A 23,702-nucleotide genomic window follows, 5' to 3' on the forward strand; every position below is an offset into this window, starting at 1 on the left:
AAGGCCAGGCTGGACACAGGGGCTTGGAGCAAGCTGCTCTAGTGGAAGGGGTCCCTGCCTGTGGCAGGGGTTGGAACTGGGTGAGCTTTAAGGTCCCTCCAACCCAAACCATTCCATGAATTAAAAACCCAGCAGTGCTTAGATGGAGTGACCAGAGTGACCACCACGCACTAACATTCCTCACTGGCAAACCGGACAAAGCTGGAGTCCCTAATAAATGCATCTGGAATGTTATTCCAAAAGGAAATCAATCACTGATCAGTTCAAGCAGAAGCAAAAAGGATGCAGAAAGATAATAGCAGTGATCGATTGGTGTTTAAGCTTTCTCTGAGGTGGTTGTATTGGTGGAAAAAGTCCCTGCCTGGATTAAGGTGAATCAAAGAGTATAAAAATATAACAAATAAACAGGCAGTATGTATTGAAATCTAGGAATTATGGGAAATTGGTAGAGGAATCAATAAAGGATGTATGTGACAATGTAACTAAAGGGATATTTATAGAGGAAATGCTCTCAAAGGCTCCTGACCATGATAAGTCCCTTACTCTGTGGAAATAGAAATAATACGAGTGAGTAGTTAACGACAATCTAAAAGGTAGATGCAGAACAACTATTCCTGTTTTATAGCTTAGAATAAACGCAGGCAGCATAGTCATAGGAAATGACAAACTCCTTTTCATTCCATGGGACTGCGGGTGGCTGCTGGAAAGTGAACAGGAAACTTAGATCAGAAGGTTCAGAGAATTCATGTCAAAGTGGTTTACAAGACCCAAAGAACAAAGATCTTGTACCAAAGTCTTGCAGGACCATGGAATTCAGGAAGAAATTGCTTAAGTTAATGGGGATGCTGAGATTTCAATGGATAAAGAATCCTGGTAGTTATGGGTTTGTCAGTGCCACTGACCCCTAGGAAAATGATGTAAGAGCTGTTAGAGAGTTTGATTCACTTCAAGAATTAAAGGAGGAGAATCTAAGTTCATACAAATCAACTTGGGGCTACGGAAATTAGATCTTGTCCAAGTAATTGAATTGCAGTTGAAAAACATCAGGTTTAGTTAATAGAAACAGTGCTGATCTAAGGGATGACTCCAAAGCACATGATGTGACACATCTATGGAGCTAGGGAGACTCCGAGGCACAAAGACCGTAAGATCCATAGATCTCTTACAGACTGACCAGTCAGCAAGAGTCAATAGCAACTCTTAAGGGGGAATATTCCTTGGGAAGAGCATTCCTATCCTGCTCCAGGAAGCAGGGTTTGTCCCTAGTGACAGCCCAGCAGCTCCATCTTGCTATGGGAGCAGAGAGGCTACAGGGATGTGGGTGTAGAATCTGCATGGGGAGCAGACCTGTGACAGCCAAGAGACAACAGGAAGAGATGCACAGAAAGTGAGGCTAGGAGCCAAGCTGAACCTGGAGCCCAAGTTTCCTGCTTTATTAGCAGGAAAGGTTCCTTCTTACCTGAACAACTCCCAGAGGACTGGGATGCTTCTTCAACAAAGGATGAAGCATTTGACTCAGAGATTTGCTGTGTGAGGTCTTGGACAAAACGGGTGTGTTCGACTCTATTAGCATCCACCTTGACTTGGAACGGAAGTCACCTTGCTCTGACAAAGTCCACATATCCCCCAGCAGATAACTGTACAGGCAGGCAACACTTGCCTAGAGAGAGCTGCTGATAACGGACACGCCATAACATTCCCTTTCTGTTGCATAGTCCATTAACCTTCATAATCCAGAGTCAGACACCCCTCTGGAGGGCCCCTCGCCATGATTTTGATGGCAGGGGGCTTCAGCAAGCTCTGTCCTCCCTGCACAGCTGTGAGACACCAATCCACCAGCAAACCCACAGCCCAGCACCTCCTGGCGCAGCCCAAACCTCGCCGTGAACAGCAACAACTGTGTTTGCTTCAGGAAAAACATGAGTCCCATTAAGACCCATGGCTAACACGGTCAGCACTGTGACCAGAAATGTGCTGTTCCTAACGTGTTTGTCCTACGTACAACCTCACAGCTCAAACTAGTGATGTAACTGCCTCTTTCCTGCTGTTATTGCAGCAGGAGAGAGTAAATATGCAATAGACCTGCAAATATGCATCCTTTTATCACTGGGACACCAGTGACATGACCATGGCTGGTAGCACCGATGTGACCAGTGGTTGAGGGCAAGTCCTGTTCTCCGTGTGCTGGGTAAACAGCTCTCCCAGCCCCTCATTGCTCTGCTTCCAGGAGGGCCTCAACCGGGTGGCTGCAGCCTTTAGACAGACTTTTACAGCAGGATAGTTATTTATAGCAGCCTGAAACAGAAGCAAGAGCCTAGAGAGCAGCAAGAAAGAGGACACGGGTGGCGATGGCCAAGCCTGGCGTGCCGACCGGGCAGCATCGCGGCTTAACTGCAGGGAGTGCAGCACACACGCGTGGGAAAGTTCCCTCTGGGGCCCCATGGGGTGTTGCCATGCAGCTTCTCATTGCTCTTTTCACCCCCTGCACTCCCTCCACGGTGAATGGGGGTAGTATTTCCCCCCTTCTCAGGCAGCAGCAAGGGAAGGCGGATCTGATCTGCTGCTGAACCAGGCCAACCAGCTATGCTGGCCCCCAGGCAAGAGACATTTGGCAGCTGGAGGTAAAGGAGGATGCTTTCCTTCTGCTTTTCAGTTCCAGTGTGGGGGAAAGCTGTCAACAGCACTGGAGAGTGGGAATCCTAGGGCGTATAAATCAGTGTGCCCCTAAAGCCCCTATGCATTAGGCTGGGCTTTCCCCAGTGGTCTCTAACACCATAAGCATCTTTGTCCCAGCACAGCATCCTTGCTGGGAATACAAAGCACCTTGTCCTCAGGACAGTGACCTCCAGATGAGTGCAGGACCAGGACTTGAGCTATGAGCTGCTCACCTGTAGCACAGCAGTTCCTTCTACTAATGCCAGACCAACCTGGCCTGCAGAAGGGTGCCCGTCCCTGCTCTTCAGACCTCGAAGCCTGGAGTGGCTGTACCCAAGCAAATGAGACCTCTCCCATCAGTGGCTGCTCAGATGCTCGCAGTCTGCCATGTCCATCCTCTGCCTGGGGCTCCTTCCCCTCCTCTGCACATGGGAACACAGAGAGCATCTCCCTGCCCCACGGGGAAGTGAAAAGGAAGGATGCAAGAGGCAGGATCCGGTATTCAAGAAAACATCTTTATTGTACACGTTGGCTTCTATTGCTTATATCCCCTCCCCAACCCCATGTAGTGCAAAAACTTCAGAGAAACAGAGTTCCACATAAATAAGTCAGATAACTTACAGAGAAATCAAAGTGACAACGGATTGACATGGAGTAAACCGGGTCTGCCCATCGGTAAGGCCAAGGAACCCTCTCCCTGCACACTGGGGCAAGGGCTCCTGCCTGGCCTTGCAGACTGACACCGGGGTCCCTGGGTGAACCACATCAACACACACAGCCCCAGAGCTGCCCACTGGGGGATGCTCCTCCACTGGGAAAAGCTCACGTAGGGAATTGCACAAGTAACATGTTGGGTGAGACATCACTAACTAAAACTGGCAGAGAAGCCACGCACAGTTGACAGTTCTCCTCCCCTCAGATAGGGTGTTACAGACAGACAGACACAGACACACATCCCCTCCGAGGCCTCCTCCTCAGCGAGGGATGTGCAGCACCAGAAGCAAGTCCACCCTGGGATCACCCAGGGTAGATGCTGACACCTCGTGTCCACACAGTGTGGGTCAGGGTGCTCCGGACCCCCGCAAGCTGCTGGGGAACTCTTTTGCCCTTTCCTTCCTTCTTTCTCTTTCACAAGAAAGCAGTGAGCACCTGCATAGTTAGAACATCACAGACACAAAAAGCTCCCTCTGCTCCAGGTTCCTGCAGAACAGGCTCAGTGGTGATATTGCTCAGGACCCAAGTGATGGGGCGACAGGAGCCACACTGCCTGTTTCCCTGATCCTCGAGGCAGGGCAGCATTGCACACCAGTGGTGGTGTAAATTGCTAAAGATTACAACTGAGGCCAAGGGCTCATGGCACAGAACTTCTCCTCAGCCTCCTCCATTGCTTGCTTCCCCTCCAGTTTTGCCTGCCTGCTGCCCCCCTAAGGCAGCAGGCCCCATTCATGTGAACAGCCACAGCTGGCCAGATGTGAACCATCACTAGAACAACAACTTAGCTGAAATCAGCCCTTCAGCAGGCTGCCTGGGCTCTGCTCTCCTTCCACCATTCGTCACACAGAGGTCTCAGCAGAACCTCAGCGTCCTTCACTTCTGACACAGCCGTGGGGCTTTTAGGGTGATCCTGTTCAAACAGGACCCTAAGCCAGGTGCATCTTGCATGGGCTGGTCCAGCAGAAGGCTAGAATCCTGATGTTGCTTATAGGAGTGGGATGGAAAGGTGTTCAAGGCCAGGTTGGATGGAGTCTTGGGTGACATGGTTTAGTGTGAGGTGTCCCTGCCCATGGCAGGGGGCTGGAACTGGATGATCTTCAGGTCTTTTCCAACCCAAACCATTCTATGTTTCTATAACAGACCTCATGCAGGCAGCAGTGCAGACTTCACCCATTTCACCATTACTTCCAACAAAGCAGATTCAAGTGACCGCGTTGACCAAGGGACAACCTGCATGAGCAGAGCCTGGACATCTGCACTACAGTGTCCTTGGGGAGAGGCTGGGGGAGAAGCAGCCCAGATTTCCAGAAGCTGCTGGTAATTTCAGGGGTCCAATGTGAGGCACTGTAAGTGGGCTTGTAAAACATGCAGGCGCCTGGCCAAGGAGAAAGCAGATCACCATAAGCATGGTCTGAAGTTGGGGAGTCCCTGTCTCATCTCAAACTCTCCTTTCACCCCAAAGAAAAGAGATCTCTTAAAAGCCCCTTGAATGTTCAGGCCAACAAACACCACCACAAGTGAAATACAAACTGTAAGTGAGAGATGAGAAGGAGCAGGGAATAAAAGAAGGGTAAAGGAATTAGTTCTGAACAGTTAGACCGTATTTCCAATGCTACATTTGAACACTGTTGAGGTACCAGTGGTTGAGTCATTCCTCTCTTAACGTGAAGGACACCTGATAACACATCTGAGCTCAAGGCTCACACACACACCCTAGAGTATACGCATTGAAAACACCACCCAAGAGGTTTCATGGCATAGGTGGGTCTTACTGCGTGGGTCTTATTAACTTACAGAACTGATTTGCTCAACCTTTAGCTAATTAAAGTGGTTGCTTAATTGCCAGCGAGTTGCTAATTGCAAATGGTCCCTTTCATGCTGTTGTCACAGTATCTCACACATGCACATACAAACCCATACATCTACAGAGAACGTCTTCCAGAACACAGTCATCATCTCTTCCACGAGTGAGGAAAGTAATTGCATCCCTAAAAGCAGATGGGATGGGGAATTGCAGGAGTGTCAAAAATAAAGGGATGTGAAGTCATTAAAAATTAAAATATTAGCAATTCAAATAATAAAAAAGGCAAAATATTAACACCCCAAAGTAATGCCAGGAAATCCTCCTCATTTAGAAGAGAACCGATACCTTCCCCTAAACCCAGCACCTGCTTTGCAGAGAGGGGAACAGCAAACAGGCCGACCCATTCCCAAGCTGAACCAGGACCATGTGCACAGAGCAGGCAGCCACACAGTCACTGGAACCTGGGACAGCAGCAGCACGGATGGCAATAGGGTCCCTCAACTCGTCCACCTGGCTGGGGAGCAATGGTCGGTTGGGATCTTGGTGAATGAGGTGGGACCAGCTGAGCATGGCAACACCGGAGGGCTCAGGATGCTGCATCCAGTCCTGTCTCCAAACCTCACCTCCTCCGGGCTCTGTCCCTTAAGCTGGGCTTCTTCTGTTTTGTGTGTTTTAAGGCATCAATTAGACACCATTGAGAACCATACAGTGGCCTCAGAGTCTTTTAACAGTGCACGATAGGCTTGGTTAAAGAGTTAGGCTACAGTGACATTCAGAGGAGCAGTTGCACACTCAGCCGTGTCCTTGGGTGCTGCCCACCTCTGCCACCCCACAGGACTCCTGGAAGCCTCCAAGGCTGGCTGTGCTCATCCATGTGGCACCGGCTGGATCACGGGAATCCAAGAAGCAGCAATGGTTTTAAGTTCCCCCTCCCCAAAGAAAATATACCCCCTTTGGGTGAGCGGTGAGATGAGTCTGAACGGAGCAGAGAGCATCCTCTCTTCTTGCCCTCTACAAGGAGGGTGCTCGTCCAGGAAGCACATTTCTAACTGCTGTGGTAGTGCTGATCCGATGTGTGCACTGAGAACAGGGATGGCTCCAGGGTTCAAGGAATGCTGGGGCTGGAGGCCGGTCCCTTCGCTCTCCTCCTTACAGCGACCGGCTGCCGCGTGGGGTGAGCCTAGAGCTCCACCACGCACCCCTGTCCCCTTGAGGTAAGGTAGGTCCTGATTCTTTGTCAAAGGCTCGTCGAAGACACCGACAGGGTGGGCGAGGAAGGGGGTGGGAAGTTGAGGAGTTCCAGCACAGCCACCCCTACGCTGCTCCGGCGTGTGAACATGCACGAGGCTGCTACCCACTTGTTGGTACGGGGGTTGTACTTCTCGATGGAGTTGAGGCTGGAGCTCCCGTCATTGCCACCTACAGCGTACAGCCACCCATCCATGGCCACCAGGTCATGGGTGCTCCTGGAATGACCATGCAGAGACCAACAGGCTTGAATGTGGTGTATATGGGGTGTCGAGGAGATTAGCACCTCGGATGGTCAGAGCTCTGCAACCCCACAAGGCGAGTGCACAGCCTCAAATGCCCAGTGAAAATGAACTATTGGGGCTCAAACGGGCCATCAGCAGCAAAGCACAATATAGAGACTCAGATCTTCCCCTTCACTCCCACTGGAGAAGTGCCACCTCTGAATTTCAGGGCCACTTTGGAGCAACCTGCTCTAGTGGAAGGTGTCCTTGCCTATGGCAGGGGGTTGGAAGTGGATGATCTTAAGGTCCTTTCCAACCAAAACCATTCTGTGCTTCTATAAATAACAAGCCTTAGGAGCCTAAAATCCTTGGCCTTCCAAGCCTTAAACTCTCCTGCAGCCCAGCAACACCTCCTACATGGCATTGCCCAGCTATATACCACCTGGTTCTTTGTGGCCAGACTGGCCTCTGCAGAATGTCCCTGCTCTGCCCTCCTGGCACATACACCTTGGTCTTTCACAGTGCAGCAGGGACTGCGGGCTGCCCTTGTGCAGCACAGAGCCAATGGCAGCACTAACCAAGCCTTGGGCATCGCCTGCGCTTCATGGTTTGAAGTGCCAAGCCAGGCTCCTTACCTGCGGATGTTCATGGGTGCCACGCTCTCCCACGTGTTGGTTTTGGGGTTGTAGCGCTCCACAGAGTTAAGGCAGCTGGTCCCATCGTTGCCACCAGCCACATAGAGCATCCCCTCCAGCACGGCCACCCCGGCGCTGCTCCGGCGGCTCAGCATGTTGGCAATGGGTGTCCAAGTGTTGATCTGGGAAGAGGGGAGGTTTGCGAGATGGACAAGTCGTTTTCCATGTATCCCTATGGTATCAGTCCTGCTCTAACCACACACTCCCGACATAACGGTGCTCTCCTGAAAGACTTCTAGGGGGATCCCGCTCACTTCCAGCTCTCCCCTAAAGAGCTGTCCCAGGAGAGACCTCTGCTGACTGGCTTTGGGAAGGCACAGGAGGGCAGGCAGGAGTCCTGCCATCCCAGGGGCACGAGCACAGACATCTCCTTGCTGGGCCACCAGGCAGGTCATAGAATCATAGCATCCTGTTCAGGTCGCAGCTGAACCCAGCCCAAGGCTGAGCTGTATCCATCTCAAATGTGCATAAGTCACCACTGTGGCTTTACAGCTCACAAAACCCCTCTCTCTGATCTTTCTGCAGTGATCCAGCCTGCTCTAACACAGCTGGGAGACCCCAGGACCAACACATGTTCCCAGTCTGCCACAATCCCACTGTGGATGTGCAAGGACCTCAGCTGGAAGCGGGAAACAACTCAGGGCATGTCCAAGAACTGTTCTGCAAGAGCCGGCCTACAGGTAATGGGGATAGAGAGTGTTCTGGTGGTTGGAAACTTGGGAATCTCAGAGCTCAGATGGATGAGCTCTGGCTTGCACCCTGGATACTCTGCCCAGGCAGAAGAGCTGGGAAGGGATGTGATACCCACTCTAATTCATAGTCATACATGGTGGCAGGTCTGCGCTGCACAGGCTCATGTGGGCACACCTTCTGCTTCACTGCAGCTGCAATACTGTGCTAGGAAGTGGTCACATAGAATCAGACAATCAGCTAGGTTGGAAAAGACCTTTAAGATCAAGTCCAACATCTTAAACTACAGCTTAGAGACCACACATACCTGATCCCTCAAAGGCTGCTAAGTTCTTAAGCAACTTGTGTAGCCCTCAGCTTTCTGTAGGGCCCTTTCAGGCACTCAAAGAGGGGAGAAGATAAAGGGTTATCAGGCATGTTCCCTCTTGTGCTTACCTGGGGCTCGTACTTTTCTACTGTGGCTAAGTGGGATGAGCTGTCATATCCCCCAACAGCATAGAGGTTGCCTTCTGCAAGAGGAGTCACACATGCACAGGAGTCAGCCTCCCACAACCCTTGCCCATGGTACCCATGTAGGTACCAGCTAAGCCACCATACCAAGCTCCTGTCAGCAGAGCCCCCCATCCCCTTGCAGCTTGGAGCACTGTGAAATACCCATCAGGCAGTTCCTTTGCCACACCACAAGCTTCCCAAAGCTTGCCTCACATGCTGCTTACTGACCTTCCTCAATATGGGAGCTGCAAGTGCTCCCTAAGGGAGCAATGGGCTATTTTTAGCTGGAGCAGGGGATCAGGACTAATGGCTGTGGCAGGCAGAGAGCATGAACGGGTGATGGAGGGGAGGGAACCTCTGAGTCAGCAATGACAGCTGAAATCAGAGAACAGGGCAGAGGAGAAGCACCACAGGGACACTGGGACACCACAGAGGACTTGTTGGGATGGTGGGGAGCAGCGTGGTACCCTGGCATCCCCAGGGAGGTGCAGTCCTGCTAGGATGGAATGTGGTACTTGCATTAATCCCATAGCTGTATTAGACAATGAGGTGGCCAGTTCTCACACTGCATCCTCCTTAAGGACAGAACTCATTCAGTGGAGTCTGAAGACATCACAGCATTGCACCTGATGTTGTGACACCCCTGGTAGTGTTTGGATCATCAGTAAAAGGACTGTTCTGCTTTCATAATGGAGTGGTAGTAAGGGTTTCTCTTCCTTCCTATGGATGGGTGACCATCCACAGCCAGCCCTCTTGCTCCAAAGTAGAAGGGGCACAAAGGAGCTGAGGAACAAGTTGTGGGTCCCTTCAGGAGTTGCCTCCAGGATGTGATGAAACCCAGTTACTAGGGACACTGAGGACTGGGGATATGGTAGAGGAATGGCTGGACACTGGATTCACAAGCTAGGAAGAAGGGGCAGGAACTAGAACAGAAGAACATGGAAGGGAACCCCCAGAGAGAGCATGCCCGGAAGCTGGAATGCCATCACCCACCTAGCGTTGCCACCCGGACGTAGCGTCTCCTGGTGCTCATGGCAGCGATGGATGTCCAGGTGCCTGTCAGAGGGTCGTACCGCTCTGCGCTGCAGCAGGCAGGGACACAGGAACACAAAGGTGGGACACTGGCAAAGCCCAAAGAGCTCAAAGCTCTTTGACACAAGCCCTCAGGGGCAGCTCCCAAAGGAAAGCTTGGGAATAGAGGGGGGAAATGAAGGGAAGAACTGACAAAGGCTGTATTCTGTTGTGGCAGAGGGCTACAAGGTGGGGTTTCCCCCCCTGAAGAAGCTTTGCCTGGGCCAAAGACGCTGGAACACACAGCTGGGTTACAAGACATCGACTCTTGGGGCCAGTCCATCTCTCAGGAGCTGACCCTGTGGGCTCCCCACGCACCCAGTGCCAAGGACAGTGCATGCAAGAGCAGTGGAGGAGCCTGCAGCAAGGCACTCCCCTACCTGTTCAGACATGAGGCCCCGTCGTACCCCCCAGCAGCATAGAGAAGCCCATGAAGTGCTGCTACACCCAGGCAGCTCCTTCTGGTGCCCATGGACACCTCGGGTTGCCAGGAATTGGTGACGGGATCATAGGACTCCACTGTGGCTAAATCAGAGGTGCCATCGTAGCTGCAGGGAGGAAATAAGGAGAACATGTAAGAAGTGGGAAGCAGATGAAGCTGTGGGCTGGTCCTACAGCTATAGAGCCAACTGAGAGCCTGGACAGCACTGCTTGGTGAGTCCTTATCACTAGTCCTGCTCTCTACCCCTTCCCCAGCTTCCTTAAGGAAAAGCGCATCAAAGGATGTGCTGAAAGCGCAAACCTCCTGCAGTGGATAACCCAGGGAATGCTGTTCAGCCTGGAGAAGAGAAACTGCGTGGAGACCTCAGAGCAGCTTCCAGTGTCTGAAGGGGGCTACAAGGATGCTGGACAGGGACTCTTCATCAGGGACTGTAGCGACAGGACAAGGGGTGATGGGTTTAAGCTTAAACAGGGGAAGTTCAGGTTAGATATAAGGAAGCTTTTTACTGTGAGGGTGCTGAGGCGCTGGCACAGGGTGCCCAGAGAAGCTGTGGCTGCCCCATTCCTGGCAGTGTTCAAGGCCAGGTTGGACACAAGGGCTTGGAGCAAGCTGCTCTAGTGGAAGGTGTCCCTGCCCGTGACAGGGGGTTGGAGGAGCTTTAAGATCCCTTCAACCCAAACCATGCTGGGATTCTATGATTCTATCCAGAGGCCAGCCCTGCTCCCAGCCCCTCCTTACCCGCCGACAGCATACAGCTTGTTCCCGATGGCAGCAACTCCAACCCTGGCCCTGCGCGTTGACATGGAGGCCACCATGTGCCACCGGTCCGTCCGCGTGTCATAAGCCTCACAATCCCCATGGATGGCAAACAGGCTCCCTCCGCCTGCACACGGGATGGTGAACAGAGCAAACAGCAGTGCAGACACCACGGGAAGGGGCTTGCATGAACATGAGAGGGTCTTACCCACAGCAAAGAGCACGGTGCTGGCCCCCTCGCAGCGCCGCGGCCTCGTCCTGCTGTTGCTCAGGACCCCTCTCTGCTCCGGCATGAGGTGGTACTTGAGGGCTTCAATGAGCAGGTCCTTGCACTCCGAGTGGTGCCGCACCAGCAGCTCCGTGTCCACGTTGCTCATGAGGAAGTCCCGGCTCAGCAGGGGCAGCCGCACGCACTTCATAAGCTGGGAAGGGAGGAATCACACGCCGTTGGCAAGGTGGGAAGGGTTCCTCCAGTGCTGCTCCTATGTCTTCCATACAAACCGCAGGGACCCTGGCAAGGCTGACTGACCTGGGGGTGCCGTCCTGCTCACTTGTGATGAAGGGCACCACAGCACATGGAGCAATTCAGTCTTAACAACTCTGCAGAGCCAGGAGTCCTCAACCTGGCCATGACACATCCGATAGACCCAATAGATCCCAACCCTCCCCTCTACCAGTAGCCACATCCTCTTCTAGCATCCATGCTACAGATAACAGAGCCCAAACACTGCTCCCCACTGACCAACATACCCCATGTTGCTGCATTGCCCTCAGGAAGGATGTCTAAGCACACACAACCAGCAAAGCAGGGGGGACAGGCTGCAGGCAGGGCTCCCCACAGCTCCATGTGTGCAAGGCAGGGATCACACAGGGCATCCCCTCTGGGAGACTGAACTGTCTCGGCATCACCTGGACTGGAAGTGGTTTAGTAGGGACCTGTTATCCCTGCCCTCTGTCCACCCTACAGCTTCTTCCAGCCATGTATCCACCCAGCCCAGGCACTCAGAGCTGGTCAATGGAACCAGGCCACCTTCCCTAGCACACTCACCCTAGGGACATGCTGTCTTCTGCTGTCCACATCGTGTTTGACCCAGCTGAGCACAGCCCGGTACACCTCCTCCTCCGATGGCACATTGAGGCTGTCACTAGATATGAGGTCCAGCACCTGCAGGGTGCAAAGGGCAAGTGTTAGCTGGTGTGATTTGGGAGGAAAGGACCCATTCACACACAGGTAGCAAGGAGAGGCAGAGCTCCTGCCTCCTGCAGATGCTGGTGGTTGAGGGGGCACATCTACTCTCCCTCATAGGATCCAAACAGTAACCAGGTCCCCCAAACCAGGAGCTGTGCCTCTCCTCGCTGGTGTGGAGACAGCTCTGCCCTGGATCATCCTCCTTGGCTCATCCCCACCATTCTGTGTCTGAAGCTGCTGCAGTGCCTGACACTTCCAATCAGCATCAGTGAGATCAGGCAGATGACTCCGCTTGCACGTGTCCCTTCAGTATTCCATGGGATAGAGCCAGGTGCCCTGGCTGTTCCCAGCACACTCGCTTCACCGGCCGAGGACTATGAAGCTGGGGCAAGATACGACCCTCCCCTGGCTGCCACGCACCCCACTGCCCTGGGAACAAAGGGAAATGTCTGTATCCTGCTGAGGGACCACAGAGGTCAGATGATGCAAAACAAGGAGTGAGAATGCCTCCTGGCCAAGGCACAGCACCCTGCAGCCAGTGATGAGCCAGGAGCTGCCCTGGCACCACTTGCAGAGCAGCAGGAAACATTAGCTGAGCTCTGAATTAAACATCACAGCTATGTGAGCAGGGCAGCAAGGACTTATCCCTTGGACTGTGCCCTCTGAGAGAGGGCACTGTGCTCAGAGCTCACGTGGCAAGCACCACTGGCAGCAATTAACCTCCCATCCCTATTTCACACGGCATTAAGCACTCTTCCCGTTTATTGTCTCTCCACTGGACCAAAGCACAGAACATGGGTTCATTCCCTACCAAACCCTGTCCCCCCAGTGCAGGTTCCTTTGGCTTTTGGCACATGGACTGTGTGAATAGAGCAGGATTCCTATACCTTCACACTCCCATGAGGACCTCACCTGTTTAAGAGGCAGCAACATGAACTCCTCTGTCTTGGACACCTCCACGAAGTGCTGGAGGACATACTTGTGTGCAGACTTGAGGAGGTCGCTGCAGGAGTGAGTGTCAGCAAAGCCCCGGATGCCCAGGCAGTTGGATGGGTCGAGCTGGCTGAGCAGGAACTTGCAGCAAGCATCCCGCACACCATTGAGCTGAAGCAGGCTGGCAGCAGGAAGAAGTGTCTGGCAGTGGGAAAGAATAGGGGGAAAAGAGAGGTTCCAGAGCAAGGAAACCATTCTCACCCTCATCTCAGTGCAAGGCAATGTCAGAGCAGGTTTACTGAACCCCTTCAGGCACACAAGCACGATAAGAACAAAGCACTCTTTGTTTCCAACAGGACTAAGAAAAAGGCAGCTGAGGACACCCCATAGGGCCAGGAGAATGGGAGATGCTCAGACCTGCCCGTTGCACAGTGCTTTGAGGAGCCACATCTGTGGGCAAGGGAAGCAGATGAACACCCTGACCACTGCTAATGTGGGTACCATCGCAGAACGAGTTGTGCATCCCCAAGGGGTAAGTGTTGTACAGCACAGCTCTGTGGAGGAGGGAGGTGTGTGGGGAAGCTCCTACCTGCACGTTCCCCTCGCCCACCACAATCTCAGCCGTGTAAGCGTATTGCACCAGCTGCTCCAGGGCCTGCGGGTCAATGTCGTGCAGCGTCACATGCGTCTGGCGGCTCTCGCTCATCTCATCTGGGGCAACACAGATACTGGGCATGAACAAAGGCCCACAGCAGGGTTGTTTCCACAGAGGAAGGCTTGACCACGTGTGGAACAAGTCACATCCACCTCTACAACCCAGCGTCACAGCTCTAGAAGGTCTCCTGCCCACCTCTTAGCTGTATACTCTAGGGAATTGGGTCCATGTCTGAATGATGGGCATCAAGATGCCCATGCAGGGTGTTGTGGGCAAAAGGCTTCATGGAAGGGAGTCAAATAAGGGATATTCATAGAATCATAGGATGGTTTGGGTTGGGAAAGACCTTAAGATCATCCAGTTCCAACCCCCTGCCACAGGCAGACATGCCTCACCCTAGACCACATCACCCAAGGCTCTGTCCAGCCTGGCCTTGAACACTGCTAGGGATGGAGCATTTACCACTCCTTCAGGCAGCCTGTTCCAATGTCTCACCACCCTTACAGTGAATAACTTCTTCCTTATATCCAACCAGAACATTACTGCACTTCTCACAGGGATGATGTAGAGGCACCATATTTCCATCAGGTAAAGCAGTGAGAATAGGGAGCAGGTCAGAAAGGGGAAGTGGTTTCCAGAGAGGGCTGGAAGAGCGGGGAGGCCCTGGCCATGGGGAAGAGAAGAGGAGGACACTACTTGCTTGTGAACATGGCGTGGAAGTAGGGGCTGCACGACGCCAGCACCACCTTGTGGGCCTTGATCTCCTTGGTGCCCACGTGGAGCACGATGTCGCAGAGCAGCCCGCGCTGCCGCATGCGGTTCATGCACACGAAGGCGTCGTGGTAGTGCCGCTTGGAGTTGTGGGAGATGCTGTGCCCATCGCGGTTGAGGAGCTGCACACCCCCTTCCATGGCTGAGGGTGGCTTTCCCTTCTCTCCAGCACTGACAAGGGGGGGAAACCAAAGCATTACCCAGGCAGGAACAGCGCCACGCAATTCCCGTTGTCCCAAAGTATGGTCATCACTGCTCAAAGGCTTTGCACAGGAACAGCTCCTATCTAATCCCTGCCAGACATCACCCTGCTCATGAACCAGGGATGTGGAGGAGACAGTGCCTGGAGGAACACAAGTGACACAAAGTGATGCTGAGACTCCTCTGTTCATCGCTTCCCAGGTGTGCCTGTCCATCTTTGGATTGCCATCCTCCTTACCTGCCTTCAGAAGGGCACTGCTCTACAGCAGGTACACTCACACTGCTTTGCCTTGAAGTTGCACCAGCTCCATGTCTCCCTATCAAGGTGCACTTCCATGCAACAGCAGCAGAAGCATTGATCTTAGAAGTCTCACCAAGGCATGCCAATCCTACATTGATCAAACACAGCTTAATCAGACCGCTAAAGATAGCAAACATGACAACCCTCCTTAGCCTGAACAAAAGGGAATCCCATAACCTAAAAGGCAAGAGGGATGTTATGGACCACAGGTCTAAGTGGTGCCTGTCCCCTTCCAACTTCCAACTGACTCTTCAGGTGCACTAGGCTGATGCAGGTCACTTGCTGCCCCTAAGATAACTGAAATGAGCCCCAAGAAACCACTGCCCCTTCCCAGCATGGATGGTCTGAGGGCATGAGCCACATGTAAGGATAGGAGGAGGGATGGGGCCTCCACAATAGGTTTGGGATGTCTGTGTGCTAGTGTTTGGCACCAGGAGGTGGTGGTTTGGTTTGCAGCTCACTAACACTTCAATGTACTTTTACAATGTGCTACAACGCCTTTTGGTTGTGATCGCTACAGCCCAGCAAACATCTCTTGCTGGGTATTCCCAGGTGGCTGGTTAGGGACCAGCAAACACACACTTTAAGATCTTCATCCCCACTTATTTCCATTGTCCTCTACCCAGCCATGCCCAACCCCAGCCTCAAGGCTGCACCAAACAGAACTGCTCCTGGTCTGCGCTACGGGCAAAGCATCCTACATCTCCCTGGAAGCATCCCTGGCTGTCATTCAAGAGGTAACTTGGAACTTGGAGTAGTTTTGGCTTGAGGCAGTCAGCAAAGACCAGAGATGCTGATGGGACCCAATGCAGAGCTATCACACACACCTCTGAGCACGGAGTGGGACAGTCCTGATCAGCCTGGGACAGGGAGTGGGAACATAAACTCCATCAGCTCATATAGAACAAAACCTGCCCAAAAAAGGCACGTTTTCTCTTTCCACACCGTCTGTGCTGTTCCGAGAGGCGTTTGGCTGTGTCAGCACTGAAGGAAAGGTGGGAGAGTGAAAGGGGATGACTGAGCAGCAGGAGGAAGAAGGGGGAGGAACAACAAGGAGCCGCGTGCTGCGTGGTGCCTGCCTGCGCATCCCTGCCGCGAGAGAATCCCTCACAGCACCTCCGCATCCCCAGCCATCCTGGGCCTAAAAATAGAGCCCCACCACGCTGTGCAGCCTCCTGCTCGGGTCTGAATAGCGATCGTGTCACGTATGAGAGGCTGGGGGAGGAAAGGAGATGAATAAACATCTTTCCTGAGCAGGAGAGAAGCCTGCAATGCCCTCAGCTATCTGCATCATCTGGCGTGATTCCTCATGCCCCTGGCAGCAGGGAACACTCAGGGTCACGCAACAAAAGCAGTGCCTGTTGATGCTTTCCAGTAATGAGTGGGATGCCAGTGTGCCCTTCATAGGGAAGAATAGCCCATGAGTTAAGTGGTCTTCTCCTACACCCCTCAGAAAGCTGTAGCACACCCTCAAGTGTGTTAATTCACACTGCTGGATGAGAGGGACCCACACGAAGGTGGTTTATCACTGTTAGCATCTCTAGCTAATCCTTTCCCAGACCTGGGTTAGTGGCAGAGAGCAGATGGTGCTTTCTTGCCCTATTCCCCTCCCTGGCTGCAAGCTGAGGGTTTTCTTGATCTGCTTGAGCTGGTTTATCTCTTAAATACACTGCTGAGGATGCTTCTCCCCATCCCTATGTAAGTCATGCCCCAGCCCTAACTGAGCACTTGCATCTCCCCTCCTGATAGTGAGGGATAGGAGCTCTCGGCTCCACAGCAGCAAGAGGACCAGGATGCAGGATGCAGTAGAAGAACTGGGAAAAGACAGGACAACTTCTCCTTGTGCTGCTGGAGACTTGTGAGGAAGGGTTTGCTGCCCTGGCCTGGCTGGGGTGACACACAGTCAGCGGAGACACACAGAGGGCACAGCAGACTGAAGGTTGCTGCAGCTGAAGCATTGGCATCACAGTGATCAAACTCATTTCCAAAGAGGGTCGGGAATGCTGGGCTCTCTTCCCAGCCCTGCTACTGAGTCATTGCACAACTCTGGGCAAGTACAAATGCAGAGTGACAAGGGTGACATTATCTTCCCTTGCAATGATTCCCACAGCCACGAGGTAGGGGACCAGCTATTGCTCACTCCCTTTCCACCCACAGCCACTGCTGTGCACCTCACAGCACTCTGAAGAGCTCTCCATCACCCACATTGATGCACAGCACCCTGAGCTACACCACCACAGTGTCACTTGGTCTTTGATGTGACCAAGCAAGGCCATAAGGAGATGCCATGGGGCTCTTGAGCACCCCTGCACCAGGGGACAGTGCACAGCCCGACCTGGCCCACCTGCAGCCTGAACCAGCCCTGCTTGACAGTTTATTGCTACAGCTACACAACAACCTCAGCAATCCCTTCCTGACGGGAAAATGTCACCCTCCTGAAGCACAGGGAATGCTAGCATGGAGCTTGCAGTGGGTACAGCCCCTTCACCCTACTTCCCTCTCCTCTGCAATCCCACCAGAGCTCTTTGGCTTTAATGGATCAGAATATAATAAGTGGGGAAAAAAGGGACACCCCACTGCTGCTTGTGCTGCTCCCTGAGCCTGAACTCTCACCCTCACTGCCAGTACTCAATATTCCTTCTTTCCTTCTAAAACTTCATTCCCAGGAAGTGAAGGTCTATGAGCATCACTAAGACACAATTCATGGGAACAGTGCCTGGACCACAAGAGACAGTGAAGCAGTGTCCAGAGCTGCAGTCAATACAAGCCCACTTTTGTGGAGCAGGCAGCACGTGTTGAGCATCAGCTGTAAAGGATGCGGGGCCTGACTTGTAATAACTCTTAGGTTATGACAACAAGAGGAAGGCGTTTGTTTGGCTGCGATGCGACAGAGCGTGGCCGTGCATAACAGCTCTGGTAATGAATGCAAACGATCCCTGCCCAAAGGGAGCTCTGTTCTCGTCGCACAAAACACCAGCTTTAGCTGAGAAGCACAAACAGGGAACAGAGGATCCTCCAGGGAGAAGCTGAGCCTGCCCTTTCCCCAGGAAGGCCCTGGAGAATGGCTTTTTGTTGACAGCCTGCATGGAGGTTTTGTGTCTGGCAGGAGAGAGCGCAAAGACACATCCTGTGCAGCTGGTCTGGTGTTAGGGACAGGTCTGTGCTGTGGAGAAGTGATATCCTCTGCTCTAAAGCATGGAATCAGCTGGGTTGGAAAAGACCTTCAAGATCATTGAGTTCAACCATTCTGCAGCACTGCCAACGCCACCACTAACCCATGGCACCTAAAGCATGAGGTGCCCTAAGGCCTGACATGAAATCATGCTTAAATCCATCACTTCCACGTGTGCCCTATCCCTATCCCAATACCTCTTTTCAGCTGCAAAGCCCTGGTTTGTGCACAGCACTGCATCTCCCATGGAAGTGCTGCTATTAGACCTTCAGGATAAGACATGAAGTCCTCTCTGGCACTCACCAGTGTCATGGCACTAACAGAGCAGAAGGCAGCACAGATTGGGTCAGTAAGGTGGCATCACATTGCCAGTTTCCCTATCAGGGAGTCATTTCCCTCCTTCCTTGGTGTTGTGGTGCATCTTCCAAACACAAGTCCTGTTTTTAACCCTGCAGACTGCTGGCTCTGTCCTTAGGCTGGAAGGGGCTGCTCCATTCTAAGCAGTGAAGCCAAAGCGCTGTGCTCCACAACAGCACAGCACAACTCATCCTGGGCCAGAGGCACAGCATGAACCCTTGGGGAAAATGGAGCTTGACAGTGGAGTCACAGGCAGAAATCACTGCTTCCAAGTGCATCTCCATCTCCCTTACAACAGAAATCAGAATTCCTGTATTCAACCCCTCTGAAAGGGGTCACAAGCCACTAAACAGCCTCCTGCAATACAGCATCCTCCCAAAGAATGCAATACAAAATGCACATTAAAGCTCAGGGCAGCACCAGCCTGGGGGGGAAAGAAGCACAAGCAGCTTCTTTCCTCCTGGGAGCAGGGCTGGGAATGTTCTCCTGTGTTCCTGCAGGCTCTTTCCTCCCTGCAACAGTCAAGGGACACAAACAGCTGAGCTGGCACTAATAGCTGCTGTTGTGCTGCTGTAAAGAGCACTAACACAGTCCCAGCATCCAGAGATGCAGCTGAGCACATGCAGGCCTGCAGATTCCCACCTCTGTTCCCTCATGGAGTTAATTCAGCTGAGCCACCCCTTTTGTTGAGCCCTGTCCATGTCTAAAGAGCAGCTTTAAGCTGCCAGATGACTGGCAGTATTTTTGCATCAGTAATCCTCTTGCAGTAAGCATGTCTAGGACACCAGGGCTGTTTCCAGAGGCTACAGCACATAGACACTACCTGCCCCTATACCTTCAACTTGGGTAGCCCAAATTCTTGCTTCTTTCAAAGGGCTGGCACTGCCTGTTACAAAATACATTCATTCCTATCTTTCCTGCTCCTTTCCCACAATAAGAATGAAACAGGGCTGGAAATCATCCAGGCCCAGGGCTCAGATGCAAAGCAAGCAGTAAATCAAGGCTGCTATCCCCACCAGGACATGTCCCATTAGCATCACTGATACAGACAGAAAACTATCCCCTCAATATAACACTTTAGGTTCAGTTCCTTCTCAGGCCCTGTAACACTTTCCCTGCATCCAGGGAATTCCAGCAGCTCACGTTCTTGTTAATAGAAGGTTAATTGTGTGCTCAGCCTAAAAGAGCCAATGACTGTGAGGAAGCAGAGGGAACTAATAGCTCAGGACCAGCAAGAGAACCAGATGCTCTGAGCTGCAGGTCCAGCCATCACTCCTGTGATGGCTGATTGACAGCTGCACCTACGTAGAGGTCAGGACAGCAAACAGTGATGGAAATGTGGCAGGAGGAGCTGTCATTCCTGGTCAGGTGGCAGAACTGGGAAGCTGGCAGCTTCCGACAGCCAGATTGAGGACTCGGACACCTTGTGCCAGCTCCTGATGGACACGGAGGAACACATGAGCGCAAGAACGCAACGGGATGAGCTGCAAGGAGACGTTAGCAGCACGTATCTCAGCTCCAAACACTTCTCTGCACCACCTCCTGCTGCCAGCACTGCCCTGACCACATCTGCTTTCTGTTCCCCAAGCCCCCTGCTATGGATGGGAGGGCAACACATACTGCTGCTGTCCATGGAATGGGCTCTGAGGGCACCGCAGCAGTGCTGAGTCTGCAGGACTGCTCGGTTGGGTTCGGGTTGGCTTCTTTTAATGCATGAGGCATAACTGACACGCACTGAATCCTCCTGTCTAGACATCTGCAGAGAAGTGACAAGCTGCCAGAGAGGATGTGGAGCCGCAGCAAGGGGGTGGGGAGGACGGGATAAAGCTGCACACACTTGCCAGCTCCACAGCACAGAGTGCTGGCTTCAGGCAAGAAGGGCATTGAGCACATTGACCTCGTCAGAGGCTTTCAGCAGCTCAGTGGGTTGTCATCAATGGGTTCTGGTGCATGCACAAGGCTGGAGGTCTGTTCTAATTAAAACCTCTCTCCCCATCACTCCCAGGGAGCTGTGTTTGGGAACTCAGCTCCAAGTTGCTCTCCATCACCCAGCTCAGAAAGGCTTTAGATGGGAAAGGAGGGAGCACAAGGCAGAGCATCAGTGCCTGCCCTGGGATATTCTCATACCTGGAAGAGACAATGGGTATCCAGCCTGCTGGGTACACAATCTTCTCCCTCTCTCATGCACACTTTGCAGCTCTTCCTGCAGACATCTTCAAAGGGTTTTGCCTTCAATACATCGCAGGCAGGGGATTGCAGCAGCTCCAGGCAGGGATGCTTGAGGAATTTAGAAGCACCTCTGCTAACAATTGGGTCACTAAGTAATTGGTTGTAAGGGTCAGGACCCAAATAGATTTATGACTCCTAATTCCCAGGTTAGGGAGGAACAAGGAATGGAAACCATGCCTTGAAGTGTGCTGCAGCACTGGGATTAGGCAGCAGCTCCCACAGGCCAGCACAAAGCACACCGAGATATAACTGAAAGGAGCCCTTTGCCAAGGAAATGTGGGTCATGTCCTAATTCCCCCTTCCCAGTGTCCCCCACAGACACAGGGGAGGAGCTACTGTCGCATCCAGTGCTATTTTATAGCACAAGCAGTGCCAAACCTCTACATGTAAGCATCATGCAAGTCTCTCCAGGCAGCAGGGTGATAGTTAACAGCTTCAGCTGCACTACCCATCACTGTGGTACCCCTGACCCCCCTCCAGGCATCTCCGTCCCCATCTCCCCTTACTCAAACAGGTAACCAGACAAGCTGAGAGCACTCAGGTCACTGGAGGCAGCCCATAGAAGAGTATCTCAGTATTCCTGGCTCCTACTCTTGCCCAGGAGTTCCTGTCTGCAACATCCTTGGCCAGCAGCTATTCAGAGAGGGACTGTGCCCTTTACCTGTCTGCTGTGCAAGGTGACACTGGTAGTAGATGGCAATGGGCCAGTTCAGAATGGTTGTTACCAGTCAGCAATGCCCTGACGTCAGATGAGAGCGAGGAGACTCAGGACTTGGCTTCTAAAGGGGAAGCTGAGTCCATGACGGGACACTAGGAAAGAAGGAAAAGGCACTTGGGTCTTTTGGCTGCAGTGAGCAAATCTTTCACTGCTGCCCTGGGGTGCACTGAGTCTCCAAACCAGGTCACCGGTGATGCCATCACCTGCATCCCTTTCACAGGGACCTCATGGGCCACATCACTTACAGACAAAGCCTCCTGCCAGCCCCAGCCATGGTATGGGTTGGCAGCATGGAGGTACCAGACCATGTAAGCACCAGACCATGTAAGCAGAGAATCCCCTCACATCATAGGCAGCAGCACAGGGCACATACATGAAGACTGAGCTATGAGGAGCATGTGATATTAATGGCCTTAAGTTTGCTGGTACACTGGGAATTGCAACTGAAGGAGCTTGAATCCTTGATCCTGACTCACATCCCTTATAGAAGGCAATGTGGTTTGCAGCCAGCTCCAGCAGGCCAGGTGGAAAGGACGAAGACCCTCAAGAGGACCAAGCCCACCAAATCCAGCTTGCCTAAGGGTTTGGAGGCAAGGCTCCAGCACCTGAGACAATACAGAAGCCAGCACTGAGACTTCTTTGAGCGGCTGAGCCTGAAATGCAGCTGACAGAAAGCATTAGGGATCATCCTTGCTACCCAAGGTGCTAAGGAGCCATTCCATGTGGATTCCGGACTGCCAAGCCAAGAGACAAGTGACTGTTACGTCTGCCAGCTTCTGGTCTGCTCTGATTTAGGTGCTGTTTGCTGTGATTCATGAATCAGTTCTCAGGAAGGAAACTCATTTTGACATCCAAAATCCCAACGAATCTTACTCACTACCACACTGAATAGTATTTCTATCAGATGTGCATGGGTCAGGAGAGAAACTCAGGATGCAGATGGGAGAGATTCCACGGATGTTTGCTTGGCTGTAGTGAGCACAACCAAAAGGCATTGTAGTACATTGCAAAACTACATTGAAGTGTTACTGAGCTGCAAACGAAACCATCACCTCCTGGTGCCAAACACTAGCACAAAGACATCCCAAAGCTGTCGCTAAGGCCCCGTCCCTCCTCCTATCCTTAAACGTGCCTCATGTCCCATCCGTGCTGGAAAGGGGCAGGAGCCCTCTGAAGCTCATTTCAGGTGGCCCTGTCTTAGGGGCAACAAGTGACCTGTATCAGCCTACTGCTGTCAGGGGCACAAGCACCCGAATATCCACATGCTGCTGAATCACTCCAGAACAAACCTCCCTCTCTGTGGTCTCCAGCACCCCAAGACAGCGCTGATGGGACAGCAGCCCTTGAAGTCAAAGAGGATTGGGCTCCCTTTACAAAGAGACCCCATCAAAGCAAGGCTGCTGCTCCTGCAGTTTCCTGGCTTGGCACAGAAGCCGGATGGGTCGGTGGCTGTGTCCTGGCACACAGGGACCATTGCGTTCCTTCCTTCCTGTGGAGAAGCTGAGGTCCCAGAGCCTCATTCCTTGGAGAGGGAGGCAGAACCCAACCGGCTGCCTGCTCACAGGACCACCTCCATGAACAGGGATGCTCTAGCTCAAGGAGAGCTTCCTGCCTTAAGTCACTGCAGAGGCCAGATATCCTCCCTCCTGCTTGTCCCCCCAGGTTACCACATAACCTGAGGCAACGTTTCTCCCTCTGCCCTTCATCCCTCCACAGCCAGCGGTACCAAACACCCCGTGTGCTTCCACGGAGCGCAGGCAAAGCCACACCGGCCAGAACGGCTTTCCCCTGGGCCCCAGCGTGTCGCTGCGGCTTATTCCCATACGGAAGGGATCGCTCCACGACTTGGCAGAGGACAGGGAAGGAGAACACGCTTGGCACAGATGCGCTGCCGGGCTTGGCCATGGACTGATGCCGGGATACAGAGCGGCAGCGGCTCGGAAACAGCGTCGGTGGCTGCTCTGGTACCCGGTAGGCAAAGTTGCGCCCTGAGCATCCCTCCTTCGGGGGCATCCTCCTCCTTCTCCTGCCGGCCCCCCGCTATCCCCACGGATCCCAGCGCTCCCGCCGGGTCCGGCTCTGCCGCTCCCTCCTCCTCCTCTCCCTCGCCATGCCCGGTGATACTCACAGCTCCGGCTCGGTGACGGCCCGGCCCGCGGGATGCTGTTGTGGGGCACCGCTATTCCCGCACCGCCGGCCCCGCGGCGGGGAGACGGGGCGGGGAGACAAGGGGCGGGCAGGAACACGGCTCCTCCTCGGGACAAGGCGGCCCCGCGGCTTCCTCCTTCACCCGGAATAACCCCCGCCGCGGAGCGGTACCAGGGGGGAATCGAACCCGTGGCTCCGCAGAAGCGGGGGTCCCGCAGCACCGGCCCTGCTAGGACA

General features: G+C 53.1%; 1 protein-coding gene across 3 annotated transcripts; it reads right to left on the reverse strand.

The window, feature by feature from the left end:
* Positions 1-3,149: 3,149 nt before the first annotated feature.
* Positions 3,150-23,680, reverse strand: KLHL17 (kelch like family member 17). Of its 3 annotated transcripts, XM_062604041.1 has the most exons (13): positions 23,446-23,500; positions 20,498-21,409; positions 14,269-14,510; positions 13,503-13,624; positions 12,893-13,114; positions 11,840-11,956; positions 11,000-11,213; positions 10,774-10,918; positions 9,974-10,141; positions 9,516-9,604; positions 8,466-8,539; positions 7,281-7,462; positions 3,150-6,639 (listed from the first exon to the last, which is right to left on the reverse strand). In XM_062604041.1, the coding sequence occupies exons 3-13, from the start codon at positions 14,477-14,479 to the stop codon at positions 6,411-6,413; spliced, it is 1,773 nt and encodes a 590-aa protein (XP_062460025.1). In that variant the 5' UTR covers positions 14,480-14,510; positions 20,498-21,409; positions 23,446-23,500; the 3' UTR covers positions 3,150-6,410. The 3 variants fall into 3 exon arrangements, with proteins under 3 accessions (XP_062460025.1, XP_062460019.1, XP_062460036.1); XM_062604035.1 differs by lacking the exon at positions 20,498-21,409 and having other exon boundaries at positions 23,446-23,680; XM_062604052.1 differs by lacking the exons at positions 12,893-13,114; positions 20,498-21,409 and having other exon boundaries at positions 23,446-23,680.
* Between the last annotated feature and the right edge of the window lie 22 nt (positions 23,681-23,702).

This window comes from Pezoporus occidentalis, unplaced genomic scaffold, assembly GCF_034315485.1.
Source record: "Pezoporus occidentalis ecotype Australia unplaced genomic scaffold, CSIRO_AGI_Poc_V1 ctg119, whole genome shotgun sequence".
Lineage (NCBI taxonomy): Eukaryota > Metazoa > Chordata > Aves > Psittaciformes > Psittacidae > Pezoporus > Pezoporus occidentalis.

What these genes read in the sequence shown, in the direction of transcription:
- KLHL17 (XM_062604035.1), bottom strand. Translation starts at nt 14,479, where the DNA reads ATGGAAGGGGGTGTGCAGCTCCTCAACCGCGATGGGCACAGCATCTCC. An exon ending in CGTCCGGGTGGCAACGCTAG is followed by an intron (nt 8,540 to 9,515) that starts GTGGGTGATGGC and finishes CTCCTCTTGCAG; the next exon opens with AAGGCAACCTCTATGCTGTT. An exon ending in TAGAAAAGTACGAGCCCCAG is followed by an intron (nt 7,463 to 8,465) that starts GTAAGCACAAGA and finishes CCCTCTTCCCAG; the next exon opens with ATCAACACTTGGACACCCAT.